General features: G+C 43.8%; 1 protein-coding gene across 2 annotated transcripts; it reads right to left on the bottom strand.

Moving 5' to 3' along the window:
• Positions 1–750: 750 nt before the first annotated feature.
• On the bottom strand, positions 751–20152 carry LOC109883071 (SEC14-like protein 1). Of its 2 annotated transcripts, none has more exons than XM_031827756.1 (17): positions 19969–20152; positions 18993–19083; positions 9633–9782; positions 9306–9437; positions 7713–7841; positions 7119–7326; positions 6820–6929; positions 6467–6656; positions 4894–4982; positions 4685–4755; positions 4434–4605; positions 4140–4274; positions 3801–3935; positions 3346–3600; positions 1656–1834; positions 1287–1388; positions 751–1175 (listed from the first exon to the last, which is right to left on the bottom strand). In XM_031827756.1, the coding sequence occupies exons 2-17, from the start codon at positions 19053–19055 to the stop codon at positions 1103–1105; spliced, it is 2193 nt and encodes a 730-aa protein (XP_031683616.1). In that variant the 5' UTR covers positions 19056–19083; positions 19969–20152; the 3' UTR covers positions 751–1102. The 2 variants fall into 2 exon arrangements, with proteins under 2 accessions (XP_031683616.1, XP_031683617.1); XM_031827757.1 differs by having other exon boundaries at positions 1266–1388; positions 19969–20117.
• Between the last annotated feature and the right edge of the window lie 1690 nt (positions 20153–21842).

Genomic DNA, 21842 nt, shown 5'->3' with positions numbered 1-21842 from the left:
GCCGCCTCTCAACCAAGCACTGTCAAGCAGGCCGCCTCTCAACCAAGCACTGTCAAGCAGGCCGCCTCTCAACCAAGCACTGTCAAGCAGGCCGCCTCTCAACCAAGCACTGTCAAGCAGGCCGCCTCTCAACCAAGCACTGTCAAGTAGGCCGCCTCTCAACCAAGCACTGCGGCCGCCAGCCATTTGATTGTGTACGTATCAGCAGCTACTGTATAACACAATATAGTCAAGGGCAACTGAACAACAAAAGGAAAAATAAATTAGTCGGCTTTAGCTAGAGGCATCTGATGAGTTTATGGAAATTAAAAGTTTTATGTAAATCACAGCCGACTGCAAGGCCTCGCGCACAACCACAAGGTGGGCGAAGGAACGCAATACTGCATTTAAATGAGCAGGGAATAATAAACATGTAACAACCCAGTAGCCTGTACCACCTCGTTGACGCAAGGTCAAATAGTGTTTTAGAAAAGACATGGCGGAGGTTTAGGAACCTCTCACAGTAATATATCGCTGATCGGCCATATCAGTTATATCAGTTCTCTATTTCAGCAACACAACTTTAAAAGGTTGAGTACCAAAGGAAGGAGTGACAGAGTGGCTGGTAAGACAATCACTGGCTGGAGAAGGGCTACTGTAGTATGGTTGTGTGTAGCACCGTTCCTCATGAACACACTGACATCCTATGGTGAATAAGGGTAACTTCAACAGTACCATCTGAAACAGTAGTCATCATTGTTATTACATAAATGCTGAAAATAGAAAGTGCTTTATTGTTCAGTTTCAATAAAATGGGAAACATTTCTGTCACTTCCCTTAAAAAAGAAAGAATAATGGTATTGAAAGAAAGAAGAGGATGATGATGGTTTGCAAGACATCTCCATGTGCATTTATTCATTCAGCAGATGCTCATATAGCAGATGTTCCACTTCCAGAGCAATCTTAATGTCACTAATTATAGATACAGATTAAAAAATGTACATGTAAATTGTAATAATATATTCCAGTGCTTTAAATGCAAGTACTAGAAGGTGCTCACAGGTAGGAACTCCAGTGCTCCACCACATGGCATTAAGGATAGGCGATCCTTGTTCCATACAGTTCATAACACTTCTCTCATCCCATTGGGTAAGGTTAAGTCCTCATTGGCAGGTGTTGGGACAGCACTGGTTTTTCTTTAAGGCAACAGGGCAGAAGTCAACAGTATCAGAAGTCAGTTAGATCCTAAATGGGATCTCCATGTTGCAAAACTCAAACTCCTTCACCTCCTATTGGCTGGATGCTACCTTGATACGGTGGAGCTGGACTGTGATTGGCTAGAGGTGGTGGTGGCGGCACTCAGCTGGGAGAAGCCACTGTGACTGGATTCCAGACTGGTCATAGAGCCCCTGGACAGACAGACAGACAGGCAGACAAACACACAGACAATAGATTAAATATCCATCAAACACCTTTTTCATAGAGCACTGTTTCCTTAAGAATCTTTATAAACACCCTTATAAATGATCACAAATACATTTTCCCCACACAACTACACACTGCCTAAAAAAACAAGCTGGCCTAAAACATTTACTCACTGACATGCAGCAGCCCTACACACTAAGCACCACCATAACAATACACTGTGTTATACAGTATAGTGAATGGTGACTGACCTGAAGTCTTCGGAGCCCAGCACCTCGGTGTAGAACATGACCTTACACTTGTGGGAGGAGACCTGCAGGGAGGCCAGCACGTCGTCCACCCGGGGCAGGCTGGAGGTAGAGCAGGCCGGGGAGCAGTGGAACCGCCATTGGAGGATATAGAACCCGGGCCACCGCGTCACATGGGAGCCCTGGGGAGAGGAGGAGGGGACAGGTGAGGTCAAGGGTCAGAGGCAGCGTTTCCATTCAAACGCAGGCTATAGCTAATAGCACATTCAATATCGAAATGACAGACTTTATGTAATAGAAACCCATTAGAATTCCCTCACATGTAGGCAAATACTTTTGAAGGCGTTGCCCACTGCCGAATGACACCCCATGGAAGTGACTGCAATGATTATTGAGCTACGCAAGGAGGAGGAATGATAGCCTACAAATTGAAAGTCAGCTCCTTGCATGTCTCCCTCTGGCTACTGGACCAGGCATTAGATTAGAAGAGGGAAGCTAAATGACTTCATCTAAATTCTCCTCCTTGCTGGACTTGTATGACATCTCTGTAAATGGTCTATTAGAGAGATTCATCTAGCAAAATGTAATAAAATACTTGAATATTTATCCTCTGTATTCACACAGCTTTGTCTGTTAGACTCACTGGCACGGGAAACTTAGCGGGACGGTACCAGTTGATAAAATGTTGCAAGTTTGCTAGTGAGAGTGTGAACTGAAGACAGACAGCCGGAGTAGACAGGTGATGGGATTGAAAGACAACCTGAACCAACTTCCATGCATTGCAATGTTTTTAGTTGTCGGCTTTTAGGTATATGTCCAAAAGCCAGCAATTACCAGCTTACAGAAACTCTGGTCAGAGACACTGCCAAGGGATGGAGACCAGTTATGAGCACTGCACAGAACTCCTATTGACATCAGTGGATGTTTCTGTTACACTCACGTCTTAGGATTCAGATCTGAGGTTGGTGGTTAGTTTCCGCAGTGGTATATTGTAATTACTTCGCCACCATGGCCTATTTATTGCCTACACTGTATATAGACTTTTTCTACTGTATTATTGACTGTATGTTTGTTTGTTTATTCCATGTGTAACTCTGTGTTGTTGTATGTGTCAAACTGCTTTGCTTTATCTTGGCCAGGTCGCAGTTGTAAATGAGAACTTGTTCTCAACTAGCCTACCTGGTTAAATAAAGGTTAAATAATTTTATTAAAAAAATAAAATAGTGGTTATCATGTTCGCCTCACACACGAAAGGTCCCCGGTTCGAAACAGGGCGGAAACATATTTTTTGGGGGCCTCCGATTGGCACAGCGGTCTAAGGCACTGCACCTGTAGTGATGCTAGAGGCGTCACTACAGACCCTGGTTCATTTCCAGGCTGTATCACAACCGGCCGTGATTGGAAGTCCCATAGGGGCATACAATTGGCCCAGCGTTGTCTGGGTTTGACCGGGGTAGGCCGTCATTGTAAAATAAGAATGTGTTTTTAACCGACTTGCCTGGTTAAATAAAAGGTTAAAAAAAAAATATACAAATATAAAGTTGTACATGTTATCATGAACACATATTCGGAAACGTTCAGAAACACAACCAATTGAACAGACCCACTTACACAAATCCAAATGAGGTACTACCAATCATCAGACCCACCTGTACCAGCTGTGGATGTGACGGTGGCTGTTTCAGTCTCTTACCTGAACACTCTCTCCCTCCTTGCAGGTGAGTGCTGTCTCCACCATACTGTAGTCTTGCCCCAGAATCCAGGATCTGTCAATCAGCTGCATGTTGTTGGTGGCTGGCGACACGATGCTGCCGTGGGCCCCCTGGACGTCCCTCTTGGGGGGCTGGGGCGCCCTCCGGGAGTGGTAGATGTTGAAGATGACGTCCCCTTTACACACGTCAAAGTCCCAGGTGATCACAGACGAGGGCTCGGAGATTTCGATCAGCAGCTGGAAAAGGATCGGTAGTGAGTGAACACAGTAAGACAAAACTACAGACAAATGATCATTAAAATCACTGTGATGGGTTTTTATAGCTTTTTGCTGTAACGCATTTCTCCACTAGGGGGAGCAACCTAACCGACTATTTTGGCGCAGTCAACTGAGAAGCTGGAAAACACATACTGTAGTTACTGTTTAGATCAGGTTACCTCATGTGGGGCCCCTTTGAAGACACTGGCAGTCTTGTAGATGGTGTCTGTCCACAGCCGCAGCTCCTCACTTTCCAGCGCCTCTGCTGTCCTGTACAGAGATTTGGGGACCATACCTCCTTCAGGGATCTCACACTGAATATGACATGAGAGAGGATACAAGAGACACAATCAGCCCCCAGTTCTATCAGCACACACAGCAAGGAAAATGTCTAATAAGATGACCCAATGTTAACTATATTATGTACTAGCAGCATTGGCCAATATGAATTCATATGCATGTAGAAGGGTACTGTCTACAACAGCCAGATGAGACTCCGGTCTGCCAGAGAGACTCACCAGGCAGTCTCCTCCCAGGAAGTCAGGGATGACCTCTCTATCGATGTAGTCCACCAGACCTCCAGGCCCCTGGTAGTCATTCGCAGCATACACCAGGAACTTCTTCCTGGTATTCTCGTCAATGAATGGACTGACCTGAGAACAGTGTACAGACACTCGGGGTCAAAGGTCGTCTCATATGTTTGCTCTGCACATGCAATTGAATACAACTGAACGTGATCAAGTTGGAGAGAGAGAGCGAAAGCACTGTACAATGTAATGTACACTACAATGTGTGATGTTAAAGGCTCTCACCAGGGTCCAGAGCACAGGGAAGACCCGTGGAGCCCTCAGTATGAGCAGACATCCCAGGGTCTCTGGGTAGTTGGCCTCCACCACCTCTATGATCCTCAGCAGGGCTTTAACCCCCGGACGCCACAGGTGACGCATGTTTAACCCCTCCAGGTCCACCAGGCACGTCCAGCAGCTGACAGATAGACACAGGAGAGTTATAGGACATTCAGGGATGAGATACATAAGAGGAGTGAGTGTGAAATGGTAGCTACCTGATGGGTCGGCCAAAGACTCTGGTGTTCTCTTCACAACGCCTCAGACCTTCCTCGTTGATTGAGAGGACCTGAGGGAGAGTGAAGAGGTGAGAGGTTAGGGGAAGGGGAAGGGAGAGCATTTGCAAATAGTATGTGTTTATGTATTTATGTGTGTGCTTATACCCAGCATCTGGATGTGTGTGTGTGTGTGTGTGTGTCATACTCACTTGTCTCAGAAGGGACTCCTCGCCCAAGGCGCGTACTAAACCCTTGGTATCCATTTGACCGAGTCGCAGAATATACAGAGGGCATCCATCTATAGACAGACGAGGACACAAACACGTGACCTCACTGTTAAAGCTACAAGAGGATCAGTAATGATCATGACATTAAACAGACGCTGAGAGTATTCAGGTAAATCAATAGAGGAACCGAGTCAGATTGTGTTGACCATAATCACATCAACAGTATATACATTTACAACTCACATTAAAGTCATTCATGTAAATATAGGTGTTTACAACCAGCTGTATTTGCTTTTAGGTGGGGGTTATTGTTATTATGGTTACTATGGGCCACTTCCTGGTCTGAGGTCCTAGATGTCCGATTGGCTATCAGCTAAGTGGAGATAATGGGTCATTTCCTCTGCCCAGATCTTACAATGCCTGGACAGGTATTTTACGTCTCTGCTAACCACATCATATGCTATAGCAATCTGTCAGTTGCTGACACAGCAGGAGAACGCGACCAACAGCTACCCGTCTGACTCATGCCCACAGACTGGGAGATTTCCCTTGACACATAGTAGGCAGGTTTCCATTGACCCAGGTTTATACAAATATAAAAACCTTGTGGCAGTGTAATGGAAACAGCAGCTGTAGGAGAAACGTTCTAAAGATCAGCAACATTGTATCATCTGTTGGACAGGGGTGGATTTTTATTTTGTCCAACATTCTTTATTGTGACAAATGATAGAAACGGTGCTTTCAAATAAATAATGATTGCCCAATCATTTTGACGGTACGTGGGTCACGAGACGTCATCATGTAACTATAAAGCTCCACTCCACATTTCACTCTAAATGCCTACTGCTTGCTAAATCAAAATGTTCAACTATACAAATAATGTTTCTTTGCAGGACAAGAATGCCTGAATTGCTTTGCCTTGCTTTTCTGGTTGTTTCACCATTCAACTACCTCTGAGCTAAAGGAGTGCAAGTTTCACCGTGGCACAGTCCGTGACATACATTGGCACATGAGAAATATTAGTCATTTCTTGCATTCTATCCATGCTGACTTTTGCAAGCTACCTGAGACATGAAACGGATCGGTGGGAGTGGGCATACAGGCTTATTATTAAATGCACAATTTGCAAAAATGGATAATGAAAACAACTCAATCACTTAAATTTGTGTTCAACACTAGGTTTTTGCAAAATATCGTATTTTTAATTTTCTGTTTTTATCGACACAAAACAGTTCAACAGAAATGCATCAGGCAATTGTTGCAACTATTTTTTATGCAAAATGCCAAAAAAATGAACTACAAATAATCACTGGACAAGTTCATGGAAACATAGCTAGTGATGTCACTTCCAGAGAAACAACCAGACATTACAGTTAGTCATTACCAATACATATAAGAGCTGGGTTACATTCACTAGAAACCAAGTGGAAGAAAACACTGTGAAACTGGTGGTGCAGTACTTCCTGAATTTGTGCAATAAGAACACTACTTCTGTCTGTGCCCGTTGAACATAACGCTGCCGTTAAAACCCTATCCTGCTCTGAGAGGAACCTACCTTTGTCGTGGTGGTGCCAGCCACCGGTGTAGTAGTCGTGCAGCAGCTGAGGTCTCTCCCAGGAGTCCAGCAGGAAGTCCACCTGGTGCTGCTTCCTCCAGGAGAGCGACTGACACAGGATCTCCCGGGCCTTCTCCAGGTTAAAGTCCCGGGCCCGCAGGAAACGCAGCACATGCTGGTCCTTAGGGATCTAGAGGAGGGAGCGGAGATTGTGTTTATTCAGATGTTGTGGTGTGTGTGAGTCGGATGTGAGTTTTACTTACATCTATGTTGTTTGGATTCAAGTTTTGCTCTTGTTTGCAGCTATTTGAGTCAGAGTTTGAGTGTCAGGTGTGTTCATACACGTGTCCAACCTTGCCCTTGTGGGTCTCCTGCAGCCACTGGCGTAGTCTTATAAGACAGCTCTCCTGCAGCGGCGTCAGGTCTCCTAGGTAACGCCTGATGTAGTCTGCATCCAACTTATCTGCAATCGAAACACAGACACAGTCAATTCACACACATACCCAAATGCATACCCACAGTCTACCAGCCCAAGGCAAGGCCAGAATGTTGGCTTTCAGAGCCAGTGGAATGGGATTGGGACTTCAGCCATGACAGATCCTTCAGATTGTATGTGTTTATTATTGTGTTGATTCTGCCTCGGAACACTGACCATCTGGGGAGCCAGCCGGTAGATCTGTGGGGCTGGCAGTGGGGGTCTCTTTGGCAGTGGGCACAGGGATGGCAATGGAAGGAGCACTGGTGAGTGGCAGCTGGAGCCTGGCAGTGGGTGGGGGGGCCTGAGGGGGGCTCCAGCGGGGGACGTGGGTCACCCCCTCGTCCTCCAACTCCTTCAGGTAATACTCTATGATCTCTTTGCCCTGGAGGACAGAGCACATGACTGCATAAGGACAGTACAGGTAGCTAGTGTAATGAGCAAACACTGTGGGCAAATACTGCAGGTTTGTTTAGACACGAGCCTGGCTGCATAAGAGCACAGCCCATTGCGTGACAAAGCTGAGCAGGATATATGGCCCAACAGGCAAATGTGAGAAGATCCTGGTTAACACACTCAGTTTACACAAATCTGCCAGACTGGATCACAGAAGGCCTGGAAATAGACTGCACAAGCATGCTCATGTAACACTGGGTCTATATGGGGGAGCAGCATGCTGGATGATGATGGTATATCCTATAGCCTCATCCATCCCACCACACTGACATGTATACTGTACTCACATGCTCACAGACTGACACATGAACACACCTTTTTAATACTGTTGGCATATTGCTTCATGGCTAGCTTCTCGGCTGCGTTCTCAAAGCCAAAGAAGGACTTGATGTCCAGACTGGCTGTCTGCTCGAAACACGTCCACTCCTCATTCTCTGGGTGAACCTGTGGAGGAAGCACAACTCATCACAAAACAGACGCCAAATGGAGGAACCCTTTACACTGGTGGGAATTGGCCTATATGGACAGGGCTAAATTGAAATGTTTCTTACAGAAGCATATGCATAAGCATGGTAGCAATTGAAAGGGAACAGTTTGGAGATTATGGCGAAATTGTTAGGCCACAACCATTACGCTGTTGATTTTACATTTACTATATTTTCAGCACATTTGTTGATCAAATCTGAAAATACGCTGGATACATTCAGTAACATGAGATTATTCCTGGAAAATGTGGGTAGGTGCAACATAAGAGGAAAAAAGTGACAAGGGTTTGAGTGAGAGGGCTAACTGACGTCTCCAAGCTGCCACACACCTCTCCACAGTGTGCAGTCCCTACGTAACTTCCATGCACTTAAGACTCAAATAACAGTCCTCAACTATGAGGCGTTTTACTTTGGCTCTCTTGTAGTTGTTATGTAAGGAACACAACCCTGCATTCCTACCATCACAATTACGGTTGTTGCTTACACAATCCAAAAATGTCCCATTATAAATCGCAATCTCGGTCAGGTGGGCTTCGATTAAAAGCTTGTTCCATTGCCACCATGACTAGCTAAGTTATAAAATAGGATTTTACAGTGTTAGGCTTTCACAGGGTAACTCATAGAAAGAGATGGCAATTTTGGTACACATAGAAAAGAGTCATGTATGCATTCACGTACGTGTCCACTGAGATTTTTCTTCACAATAGAACAAACATCGTCTCATTCTGTTCAGAACAACCAGGGTATGATGCCATGTCATCTGGTAACTGTACATCAAACATAGTGATCATAAACACTGACACTATATGACATGAGTTTTATGATGAAATGTGATGTGCACATTTGGACTCACAGGTGTTTGGCTTGTATGACATCAAAGTGGTATTTATTACCAGCTTCAACATCTCATCCTTAAAAATACACTGAGTCCTCTTAAATTACAGCATTTTCCTCACTCAGACAACTAAACATTTGCACAAGTTGTCCAATTATCAGGAGGGATGGGGGCAACTTCCTGTCGCATGCTGTGCTCAAGTTCAAAACCCATACTGAGCTGTGAAGTTCAGAGCCTGAGCTCCGACGTCATTAATAGGCGCTTATCAGTCCTCAAATCTGACTATTTCAACCCATATATGGGTACGGGTATAAAGGGCTACAAACCCTGTTGCAGTGATGGAGAGAATATGTCTGTGTTTACACAGAAAGCTCAATTCTAATATATTATAATCACTAATAGCCTTCACACATTTAAGAAAGAGTGTCAAACACACACAACTACTATATGTTGCTAGTCTTTTGACCAATCAGATCAGCTCTGAAAAATATCTCATGTGCAAAGATCTGATGTGATTGGTCAAAAGACCAATGAGTGTAAAAAAACGCAGCCCATGTAACCGATGATTATTATAGTTGTGGGGCACACCGTGTAGTTGCAGATCTCATGGACGATGACTCTGTTGGAGAAGGTCTCGTTGACGACCTCGATGTGCAGCGCCCTCTCCCTGCGGTCCAGAGTGTTCTTATGGATGAAGTACAGGTAGTCCACACCAGCCATCTAGACACACACAGTAGACCACGGTCAATCAACAACAAGACAATGTCCCTACCAGGATATTCAGGTCTGAGGGGAAATAATCACTAATAGCATTCACATTAGAAAATAAGAGAATCAAACAGACACTATTATACATTGCTAGCTTGAGTAGCTTCACTGCTCAAGAGAAAAGTTAAAGGTGAAAAGGTAAGATACCCTTTTGAACAGCCGGGGGGCGTCTGCCTCCACCTTACAGCGCCTCTCAATGAACACAGTGGCTCCGTCATCACTGTGCTCCTCCTTCACCACCTCACTGTCCACAAAGATGGGGATCAGGGGGCAGTTTGGAAACCTCCGCACATAGGCCTAATGGGAGAGAGGGAAGGAGGAAGAAAATATGCAATATTACTCACATGATGGAAACAAAACGCAATCCATGACATACAGTGAAAGTATTTTCTGGGTTATAATCACTTTGATCAAAATGTGTATAATGTCCACCCTAAGGCCACTGTTACTGTTTTTGTTTCCATGGCAAAGCAGAGGTGGGGGGAGTTGCGCATCAAGGTAAAACAAATGGCATTACATGCTGCTGTTCTATCACGCCTGCAATGATGTCCGACAGAAAAACAGTGTGTTGTTTGCAGAAACGGCTTCGTTGTTGTAATATTGCAAACGGACGTGGCAGTTTCAACATGAAGGATTCCAGCTTTAACAGCAGTCGTCTGGCTCTTTAAAGTGTGCTCTCTCTTTGATTTCATGGCTTATATGACGACCAGGCCAAGACAGACCTACCGGGCTTCCTCTGTCAAGATTGGCCCCCGGACTGAGTGATATCTTTATAAATCTGCTGAGGCCCCTGGAGGACTCCCTCTGGACAAAGGTCACCAGATAAGTTAGTAGGTCATGTGACAATCACAGAGTCCAACCAGAGTCAATGTCAAGAGCTGACAAAGTTATCTCACACACACACATGCACACACCAGGCCTGACCAATACAAAGAGCACCCATGTTGATTACACATGATGGTTCTCAACTGAACTCTACCCGTAACTCAATGAGTCCCACTGTAACTCTAGCGCATTTTGGACTTCTACCCCTTTTAAAACATGTGTTTCAGCTACAGACTACTGGGTTGTACCATTGGATTGGTCAATTTCTTTTCTGTGATAATAACCACGGGGGGGGGGGGGGGGGGTAGAGAAAATGGCTGTAGAGTCTGAATGGTTTGAGCTACAAACTATAAAAAGCTATATATGAAAAGCTGAGACTCTCACAAACATGTTTTGCCCTATGACGCTCACAAGCTGCACGAGTCGTTAGATTTATTTCATGTAACCTTTACTTAAGGCAAGTCAGTTAAGAACAAACTTTTATTTACAATGACGGCCTACACCGACCAAACCCTAACGATGCTGGGCTCGTTGATACAGTGATACAGCCTAGAATCGAACCAGGGTCTGTAGGGTCTGTAGTGACGGCTCCAGCACTGAGATGCGGTGCCTTAGACTCCAGACTCCACACAGTTGTCAGTGACTTGTTGGATATTATTTCAGTCTGCAAACAGTTCCCGTACGTACAGCATTCGTATAAATTCATTTTATCCGTTTTTTGATTTGGCGGACCTTATTGTCCCCAACAAGGACATTTGGGAGGGGACTTTGGATCGGTCTCTGTCCAGCCGTCTGTCCGTACGTTAGTCACACCCGATCTCGACAGCACTGGCCAGATGTTGATGAAACTTGGGTGAATGATGCGGAATTTACAATGCATCTTTCGTGGGGACAACATGTTTACTGTAGCTTTGTTATTGACATTTGTCAATAAAACTCATGAAGGCAACGGTTTATTAAAAATGGTTTAGTGTTCTACTTGTATCCCTGGTTGTCCTGAAAAGAAAATGGTAAAACACTTGACTGCGAGGTTAAATATAAGGGCTGGACATGCAGATCAATGAAAGTCAGATAAACCAAAATACCATTTTTGCTGGAATCTGATAGGATGAAACCCCAAATTAGCACAATGGTGCAGAGTACACGGAGGTCAATCTGCTGACACACACATAAAACACCCACCCTGTTCAGAGTCACTATCTAGGTTTCCGTCCAATTGGCGACAGATTTTCATGCAATTATTAGAATAGAACATTTCCCACCAGTGGTGTTTCCACCAAACTGACTTGTTGCGGATAAAAATCAGTTTGTGATCACATAGTGCACAAAACATGTATTTTTTTTTGCTTAAGTTTTAATGTACCAAATAAAAATGTAAAGTTCAATGTGTTTCTGTGGCATTTTCAACTCTACTAATATTTCTGTCACAAAAACTGTTGTATTAAATAGAAAATGTGTCTACTCTGGTCTTGGTACATGTACTCTAGCCAACAACTCACAGAAACAGTGAGGGTAGGGTAGTCTACATGATGAGTTTACTATGGATAAGACCGAGAATATGGCAGTCAAGCATCGATCATCATGTCACCAGAATAAAACCCTCTATATTTCATCAATATTTATTGGAAAGGAGCATCAATCTCATCACAGTGCACTTTCACCACCCTGTGAAGTTCATAACTTATTTCATCTGTAGCCTAATAAACTGCATGGTTTCCCAAGTAGTAGTGGGAGGACCACATACCATAACATGGCGTGACTTCAATATGATGGTTATTTTATAAATATTTACGCATAAAGGAATTTCCAACGGCATTTCTCGCATAATTCATTTTACAGATACAAAAAGATCCCAACGAACAAATGATCTGAAGGCATTTATAAAATTGGACCGGTACTTCCTGTTTCCATCACAACGTGGTTAACGACAGTGCAACAGTGCAAGTCTTTATGGATCAAACAAAGCTGGTGTGCAGTCTGATCGATAGAATGACAAGGCACGAAGACATCATCCGTGAATATTGATTGAATAACATGACAGGATATACAGTTGATTACAGTTACACAACCAAGACATGTAACTACTATCTTCCAATGCTTGGGAACATAAGATACGGAGTCCATTTCCTTCTTCTCCATTACCAAGCCAAAACACTAAAGTAGTATATAGGCTTCAGTGCATAAACCAAGAAGCCTACAGTTAGATAGTTGGGTGCATTGTCCATCGTCTCTAACAGTGCCTGCATTCAGAAAACCAAACTGCCTCAGACGTTCTGAGCCTACATGCATATTCTAAATATTTAGGCCTAAATCTTGATTCAGGATAGATAAAACATATCCATTATTTTGTGTCTGGATTTTGTGTTATTAGCAAACGATATTGGCTTCCTGTTAAGGCTAGGGCTGATTTCAAGGTTTTACTGGTAACCTACAATGCATTACATGGACTTGCTCCTACCCATTTGGTCCTGTTGTACATACCTAGACGTACGCTACAGTCACAAGACACAGGCCTCCTTAATGTTCATAGAAGTTCTAAGCAAACCACTGGAGGCAGGGCTTTCTCCTATAGAGCTCAATTTTTATGGAACGGTCTACCGATCCATGTGAGAGACGCAGACTGGGTTTCAACCTTTAAGTCTTTACTGAACACTCATCTCTTCAGTAGGTCCCTATGATTGAGTGTAGTCTGGCCCAGGGGTGAGAAGGTGAACGGCAAGGCACTGGAGTGACAAACCACCCTAGCTGTCTCTGCCTGGCTGGCTCCCCTTTCTCCAATGGGATTCTCTGCTTCTATTGTGGGGGCTGAGTCACTGGCTTGCTCATCTCTCTCTCCCATGTCATCCCTAGATGGGGTGCAATTGTGCTAGGCTTTTTTCCACTCTACCCTACTTGAATGGGTTGAGTTACTAACGTGATCTTCCTGTCCGGTTTTGCGCCCCCTCAGGCTCGGGCGGTGGGGGAGATCTTTGTGGGCTATACTCTGCCTTGTCTCAGGGTAGTAAGTTAGTGGTCTGTTGATATACCTTTGGTGGTGAGGGGGTTGTGCTTTGACAAAGTGGGTGGGGTTATATCCTGCTTGGTTGGACCTGTCCCCCCCCCCCCCCGTCTCAGTCTCCAGTTTCTATGCTGCAATAGTCTTTATGCCAGGAAGCTAGGGTCAGTCTGTCCTATCTGGTGTACTGTGTGATCTTAGGTATGATCCCTCTAAAGCCCCCCCCTCCCCAAAATCAGCCAAAACAAGTCATGGTATCAACAACAAGCTGAAATGATCCATTTATGATTCCCCACATGGCAGCTTGTCATTCTTGTTAACAAATCTGTCCATCCAGAATCACAACAACACGGTGACTTCTGCCCCATGGAAGCACATTGTTTTCATGACGTTGTCAGCTAACCCATCTACGGAACCCTGACCTGTTCACCAGACGTGCTACCTTGTCGTGCTGCTGATCCAGTTTCTGCTGCTCTGCCTGCGGTTATGGATCCCTGATCTTTTCACTGGTCATGCCTTGAACCGGACCTGCTGTTTCCATCCTCTCTCTCCAGCACCGGCAACCCCTCAGAGCCTGGTTCCTCTCTAGGTTTCTTCCTAGGTTCCAGCCTTTCCTGGGAGTTTTTCCTAGCCACCGTGCCACATCTGCATTGCTTGATATTTGGGGTTTTATTCTTATTCATTCCTTTACACTTGTGTGTAAAAGGTAGTTATTGTGAAATTGTTAGATTACTTGTAAGATATTATTGCATGGCCGGAACTAGAAGCACAAGCATTTCGCTGGCATTAACATCTGCTAACCATGTGAAGGTGACCAATAAAATTTGATTTGAATATGGAAAACAAATCCATAAACGTTCCCGAGAACGGAGGAATGTTGTCGTCAGTGATAAGCGGTAAACCGACATGCCAGGTTTGGTGTGATGATGGTGTCAGGACAGGAGTGATACTGTAATGGCTGTCAGTGGGCCAAACCAAGGATCAGTCAGTGGGACGGTCAGTCAGAGGACAGAGGAAGCCTCTAGTCTGGCTAGGCCCTCTTATCTAGTGTGAACTGCTGTCATTAGAACAGGCTTTTTACAGACTGTCAGTTGATTTAAAGGTTGCGGGGCTGCCTATCTTTGAAGTCCCTTTGGATCACGCTGACAGTGTGTGAATGGAAGTATAACAAAAAACATTCCCAGATATTTAACAGATGTTGCCGAGACTAGAACTCCTGGGGGTCAAAGGTTGGGTTTTTTGGTATTTGGTGAAGCAGAGCCACGGCTGCAGTTAGAGAAAGAACAGAGCACCTGACTTCCACTGTAATCAGGTTGCGTAACACAGGACACTTACAAAATAAACCATTTCAGTGTTTTTAACAAGCTAAGCTTTTGTTCGGTAATGACCTTTTCCAGCGCTGACCTTTTTATTATACAATGTAACTTGCTTCTGGCTTAATAGATAACCCCAAAGAACAGGAAGTGGCACAGCGTCTCAAACAGAGCAGAAACAAGGTAAACAGATGCCGAGCCAAGACAGAGCCAAGAGCTTAAATTCAAGAGTTTAGAAAATAAAAGTGGATATGAATCATAAGATTGCATTTTAATGGACTTTGGGCCAAGCTATTCACCGTAAAACACTGAGGCTGTGCACTGAACAGATGTGGGGGTTGATATGATATAAACAACCCTTCATACGGCGTGTTCTGTCTGAGGGAAACTGTACTAAGCCACAACTTCCCCCGGATGGAGCAGTCTTATCAGCCCGAACAGGGCAGACCAGCTGTGGCAGTAGGCCAGGCAGCAGACGGGACCAAGCACAGCGAGGGGAGGCCTAATGACACCCAGGGCCTAGTTCAGAGAGCAGCCAGTCAACCACAGCTAAGCAGGAAGTCACAGTGGGAGCAGCAGACACAGACAGTACTGTACAACTAGGCCCAGGGGAGAGACGAGAGAAAGAAATGAGAGAAGAAATGATAGGGGAGGAGGAGCGGCGACTGGAGTACTGCTTGTTCTGTGTCACAAGTCAGAATGCAACCCATAACAGAATGAGAAGACTAGCACATCCAAAATAGATAACCTTCCCAGGCAGCCACACCAAGGCATGCTCTTAAACATAAAACCCATACAGCATGATGGGGCCTCTGACAGATGATCCTGAGACAGACAGCTGGTGGCGTGGTGAGAGAGGCAGACTATGGGAGGCTCATAGAACTGCATAGAGCCATGGCTACATGGAACTCTATTCCACATCAGGTAACTGTTGGTAACTGATGCAAGCAGTACAATTAGATATAAAAAAAACAGATAGAAATACACCTTATAGATCAGCGTGGACTGAAGAGACACACAGGCACAGACACATGATAAGAAACGCACGTACACATGGATTTTGTGTTGTAGATATGTAGTAGTAGAGTAGTGGCCTGAGGGAACACACTTTGTGTTATGAAAAGTGTTATGAAATATAATGTCATGTAATATTTTAAATACTATATAACTGCCTTAATGTTGCTGGACCCCAGGAAGAGTAGTGGGGGATACTTAATAAATATCATGGTTAAACATAGATTGTGTTTTGGGCCTGACTTCCCCTCCAGTTAGGATCTGACTGTTAGAACACTGTGCCCCAAACCACCCCCACTCTGTCTGAAGCCCTGCGATCTGATCTCTTCACTGAACTGGGATTAGAAGACTGCTGACTTCCTGCCAAGTCACAAGATACAAATGTTTATTTATTTATACACACACACACACACACACACACACACACACACACACACACACACACACACACACACACACACACACACACACACACACACACACACACACACGCGCACACACACACACACAACCGTTCAAACGTTTGGGGTCACTTAGAAATGTCCTTGTTTTTGAAAGAAAAGCACATTTTTCTAAATTAAATAGTACCCGCAAAACACCAGTCTCAACATCAACAGTGAAGAGACGACTCCGGAATGCTGGCCTTCTAGGCAGAGTTCTTCTGTCCAGTGTCTGTGTTCTTTTACCCATCTTAATACTTTCTTTTTATTGGCCAGTCTGACATATGGCCTTTTCTTTGCAACTCTGCCTAAAAGGCCAGCATCCCGGAGTCACCTCTTCACTATTGACGTTGAGACTGGTGTTTTGCGAGTACTATTTAATGAAGCTGCCAGTTGAGGACTTGTGAGGCGTCTGTTTCTCAAACTAGACACTAATGTACTTGTCCTCTTGCTCAGTTGTGCCCTGGGGCCTCCCATTCCTCTTTCTATTCTGGTTAGAGCCAGTTTGCGCTTTTCTGTGAAGGGAGTAGTACACAGCGTTGTACGAGATCTTCAGTTTCTTGGCAATTTCTCACATGGAATAGCCTTCATTTCTCAGAACAAGAATAGACTGACGAGTTTCAGAAGAAAGTTATTTGTTTCTGGACATTTTGAGCCTGTAATCGAACCCACAAATGCTGATGCTTCAGATACTTAACTAGTCTAAAGAAGGCTGGTTGTATTGCTTCTTTAAATCAGAACAACAGTTTTCAGCTGTGCTAACATAATTGCAAAATGGTCAATTAGCCTTTTAAAATGACAAGCTTGGATTAGCTAACAACGTACCCCTATGTAGATATTCCATTAAAAGAAATACAAATCAAATCAGCCGTTTCCAGCTTCAATAGTCATTTACAACGTCTCCACCGTATTTCTGATCAATTTGATGTTATTTTAAATGGACAAAAAAAAGTGCTCTTTCAAAAACAAGGACATTTCTAAGTGACCCCAAACTTTTGAACGGTAGTGTGTGTATGTATGCATGTGACATTGTGGATTGGTGTATTTCCTATGATTTTTGCAACTATCTGCAGAACTACTACTGTATCAGTACATCTATGCAGTGGTGATCGGTGACTGAAATCAAGAATGATGTATATTACAGCAGGGCAGGTGGAAAACCTAATATATGGTATTGCATTTAACAGAGAGCATCGCTTTAGTCAAGGTGCCTGCAAAAATACTAAAGGCAAAAAGTTACTAATTAAATCAAATCAAATTGTATCGGTCACATACACATGGTTAGCAGATGTTAATGCGAGTGTAGCGAAATGCTTGTGCTTCTAGTTCCGACAATGCAGTAATAACCAACGAGTAATCTAGCTAACAATTATACACACACAAGTGTAAAGGGATGAAGAATATGTACATAACGATACATGAATGAGTGATGGTACAGAACGGCATAGGCAAGATGCAATAGATGGTATAGAGTACAGTATATACATATGAGATGAGTAATGTAGGGTATGTAAACATTATATTAAGTGGCATTGTTTAAAGTGGCTAGTGATAAATTTTTTACATACATTTTTCCATTATTAAAGTGGCTGGAGTTGAGTCAGTATGTTGGCAGCAGCCAGTCAATGTTAGTGGTGGCAGTTTAACAGTCTGATGGCCTTGAGATAGAGACTGAAAAACAGCTTCTCGGTCCCTGCTTTGATGCACCTGTACTGACCTCGCCTTCTGGGTGATAGCGGGGTGAACAGGCAGTGGCTCGGGTGGTTGTTGTCCTTGATGAACTTTATGGCCTTCCTGTGACATCGGGTGGTGTAGGTGTCCTGGAGGGCAGGTAGTTTGCCCCCGGTGATGCGTTGTGCAGACCTCACGGTTGTGGGCGGAGCAGTTGCTGTACCAGGGGGTGATACAGCCCGACAGGATGCTCTCGATTGTGCATCTGTAAAAGTTTGTGAGTGCTTTTGGTGACAAGCCAAATTTCTTCAGCCTTCTTCACCACGCTGTCTGTGTGGGTGGACCAATTCAGTTTGTCCACGATGTGTACGCCGAGGAACTTAAAACTTACTACCCTCTCCACTACGGTCCCGTCGATATGGATAGGGGGGTGCTCCCTCTGCTGTTTCCTGAAGTCCAAGTCCTTTGTTTTGTTGAGTGTGAGGTTATTTTCCTGACACCATCCTCCGATGGCCCTCACCTCCTCCCTGTAGGCCGACTCATCGTTGTTGGGTTAGAGGCGTGCATGGCCACGCAGTCATGGGTAAACAGGGAGTACAGGAGAGGGCTTATAACACACCCTTGTGGGGCCCCAGTGTTGAGGATCAGCGGGGTGGAGATGTTGTTACCTACCCTCACCACCTGGTGGTGGCCCGTCAGGAAGTCCAGTACCCAGTTGCACAGGGCGGGGTCGAGACCCAAAGTCTCGAGCTTGATGACGTGTTTGGAGGGCACTATGGTGTTAAATGCTGAGCTGTAGTTGATGAACAGTATCCTCACATAGGTATTCCTCTTGTCCAGATGGGTTAGGGCAGTGTGGATGCGATTGGCGTTAAATCGTACTCTTACGGTTTCATACTCAATAATAAATATGATATTGTGTTATCTGCTGCCACTGCCATTAGGTTGGGTGAACAGAAATACCGCAGACTGTTTCCAAAACAAAAAGGTGGATAAACAATGATCTCACCAACAAAACACTAGAACATGACATAATACAGTGTATAGAGATATATTGTATGAGATGAGATAGGTTTCTATGCAGCCAAACCACACTTTGTTCCTGCAGCACAAAACACTGGCAGTCTGACTGCCTGGGTCCAATTTGCACATGAGCACTGCAACCTCTCACAAACATCCCTCACTACCCACCTACAAATATACGCATAGACAAAGCAGGAGCCTAAACACACAAATGTACATAACTTACCGCCATTATCAGCTCAAAGGGGTGTTTATAGACCCTTACAGGTGACTGGTATTGTTGCACCATGGCTGTAGCTCAACCTCTGGCGCTCTGCCTTGAAATGTACAATAGACAAACCCTAGTGTTAGTTAGAGATCACTTGACACAGCACTAAAGAACTGTAACTAACAAAACATCCTCTGTACATCATAAGTTCACATCATCATGAAGCAAAGGTCAGAGGAATGGGATTTGTAAAGACAACAAAGAGAAATGCTGTATCATCAGCTCTAAAACCAACTAGACAGCTGGCCTGATGCAAAACGCTTGATTGTCCTCAATTGCAAAGGTACTATTATTTAGGTCATAAACTGTAGTAGCTGATTGATCGGTTAACATGCTGAGATCAACGGTAATCACAGGATGATGACCATAATGATACAATCAGCTACTGAGCCAGACCAAAATCATTTACCTAGCTGGGATTTGAGAAAAGTGGCATCTATCATCTGGGCTAAGCCTACAAACTCACAGTGGCATTGTGTTATTTTCTTATTTGTAATGACGTTAGTCCATTTTATACAGTGAACAGCTGACACAGATACAGTACAGTAGACTAGCTGTAAATTGGACTTCAAAATAAAGAGTGGCTTTGATGGCATAGATATCTAGTTATAAAAACAAAATATTTACAAAAGTACATTAGCTACACTAATCACACTTTCAGGAAATTCCCTTGTGCACGTTATATCCACTAATTGAGTTCATGAATAATTGTATTATAGATCATAACTATTACAATCCACAACACTAGCTTGACTGTTTCTCGATTGGTAAGCGGCAAGTTATTTATGTCTCTTGACAACTTCATTTTGATGACAGTCAAATCGGCAAAAAAAATATAATTTAGATGGTCGACATTTTCAGAACGAATTCTACTCCCTCAGACATTAGCGAAATGACTAGGCCTTACAAGGCGAAAAATGTACCTAAAACTTACCAGATCGATGACTTTCGGAGATAAGTCAAGTGAAGTTTGTCAGTAGACGATCTACTTATATTAAATCCATGGTACGCTCCAACAAATACGTAAATAAAACGACTTTCTGAGACGGGTTTGATGTTGAATCCAAGGCAAGCGGCCGGCGTAGCTAACGCCGCCTCTTTTGACTACGTCACATACTTGTGTAACATATTGTCATGGAGCAGTGTGTTTTTCAAGTGAGGATAGACATTACTGGGAATAAGCTAAGGTAATATTGTTGAAACCGTTGACAGAAAAGTAAAAGGTTGTAACATTGTATATGCTGTCATGAATTAATGAAACCATCATTAGTAGCCTATCCTAAAAAATTTATGTGTTTGTTTGGAAATATACAGTTAATCAATATAATTTCAGCTTTTGATGTATTTTGTTTTTAATTAGTTACAGTTACAGTAATAGTAAAAAACAAAGTGACTCAAATATGATCAAATGTAACTTGATCAAGGGGAATATACTGTGTGAACTGGTTACATTTTAAGAAAACGGTCTGTAGATGGCGCTAGAGATTCACTGTTAACACTGCATCAAGACAGTATAGCTGTTTCCAATCATTTGTCCAGCGATTTTTTTGTCAACATAAAAAGTTTGCATTGAGAATACACTGAACAAGAACAGCAACGTGTAAAGTGTTTTTCACATGTTTCATGAGCTGATATAAAAGATCCCAGAAATGTTCCATACAAACTAAAATATGTGCATACATGTGTTTACATCCCTGTTAGTGAGCATTTCTCGTTTGCCATAATCCATCCACCTTACATGTGTGGCCTATCAAGAAGCTGATTAAACAGCATGATCATTATACAGGGGCACCTTGTGCTGGGGACAATAAAAGGCCACTCTAAAATATGCAGTTTTGGCACACAACACATTGCCACAGATGTCTCAAGTTTTGAGGGGCCGTGCAATTTGCATGCAGACTGCAGGAATGTCCACCAGAGCTGTTGCCATGCCAGAGAATTGAATGTTCATCTCTATACCATAATCCACCTCCAACAACGTTTTAGAGAATTTGGCAGTACATCCAACCGGCCTCACAACCGCAGACCACGTGTATGGCGTTGTGTGGGCGAGCAGTTTGCTGACGTCAACGTTGTGAATACAGTGCCACATGATGGCGGTGGGGCTATGGTATTGGCAGGAATAAGCTATGGACAACAAACACAATTTTACTTTATCGATGGCAATTTCAATGCACAGAGATACCCTGACAAGATCCCAGGGCGGTACAGGATGTACAGTGATGTTGCGTAATTCAGAGCAGATGGGAGCAGTTATTTTGGCATTAATACACATCACATATCAGTTTGCAAACAATTTTTACAAAAAGTTTACAAAGCTGCATACAAATATGGTTTCTTTTTTGCTTTCTTGAGTAAGGCATCTCCAAAATGCAGATGTTTCAGCCTAGCTCAGTGCTTTCTGTGGTGGAGGGGCAGCCAGCGGAATATATGGAGGGTACGGGTTGGTAATGTTCTGGAGTTGCGCAGTGATTGCCTCAGTGTTCTGGCACTCATGGGGACACTACGTCACCACAAAATTTACAGGTAGAGCTCGAAAATTCAAGCCCATTGGGTGCTGCCATAGACTTACATTAGAAGTGCCCATCCAAGAAGGCTCAAGGTCATTGGCCATAGATAAAATTACATCAAATCAAGTTATATCTACCGTAGCTTTGATTGCGTTGATCATATCATACTTTCAAAAGCTAGCAAGCTAGGCAAGCAGTCATCATCATGCATCGTGTTGGCAATCTACTGGCAGTGGTGTAAAGTACTTAAGTAAAAATACTATAAAGTACTACGTAAGTCGTTTTTTTGTATTTTTGA

The sequence above is a fragment of the Oncorhynchus kisutch genome, linkage group LG6, assembly GCF_002021735.2.
Source record: "Oncorhynchus kisutch isolate 150728-3 linkage group LG6, Okis_V2, whole genome shotgun sequence".
Taxonomy (NCBI): Eukaryota; Metazoa; Chordata; class Actinopteri; order Salmoniformes; family Salmonidae; genus Oncorhynchus; species Oncorhynchus kisutch.
Note: the sequence above shows the minus strand (reverse complement) of the source record. Positions and strands in the feature narration are given on the sequence as shown.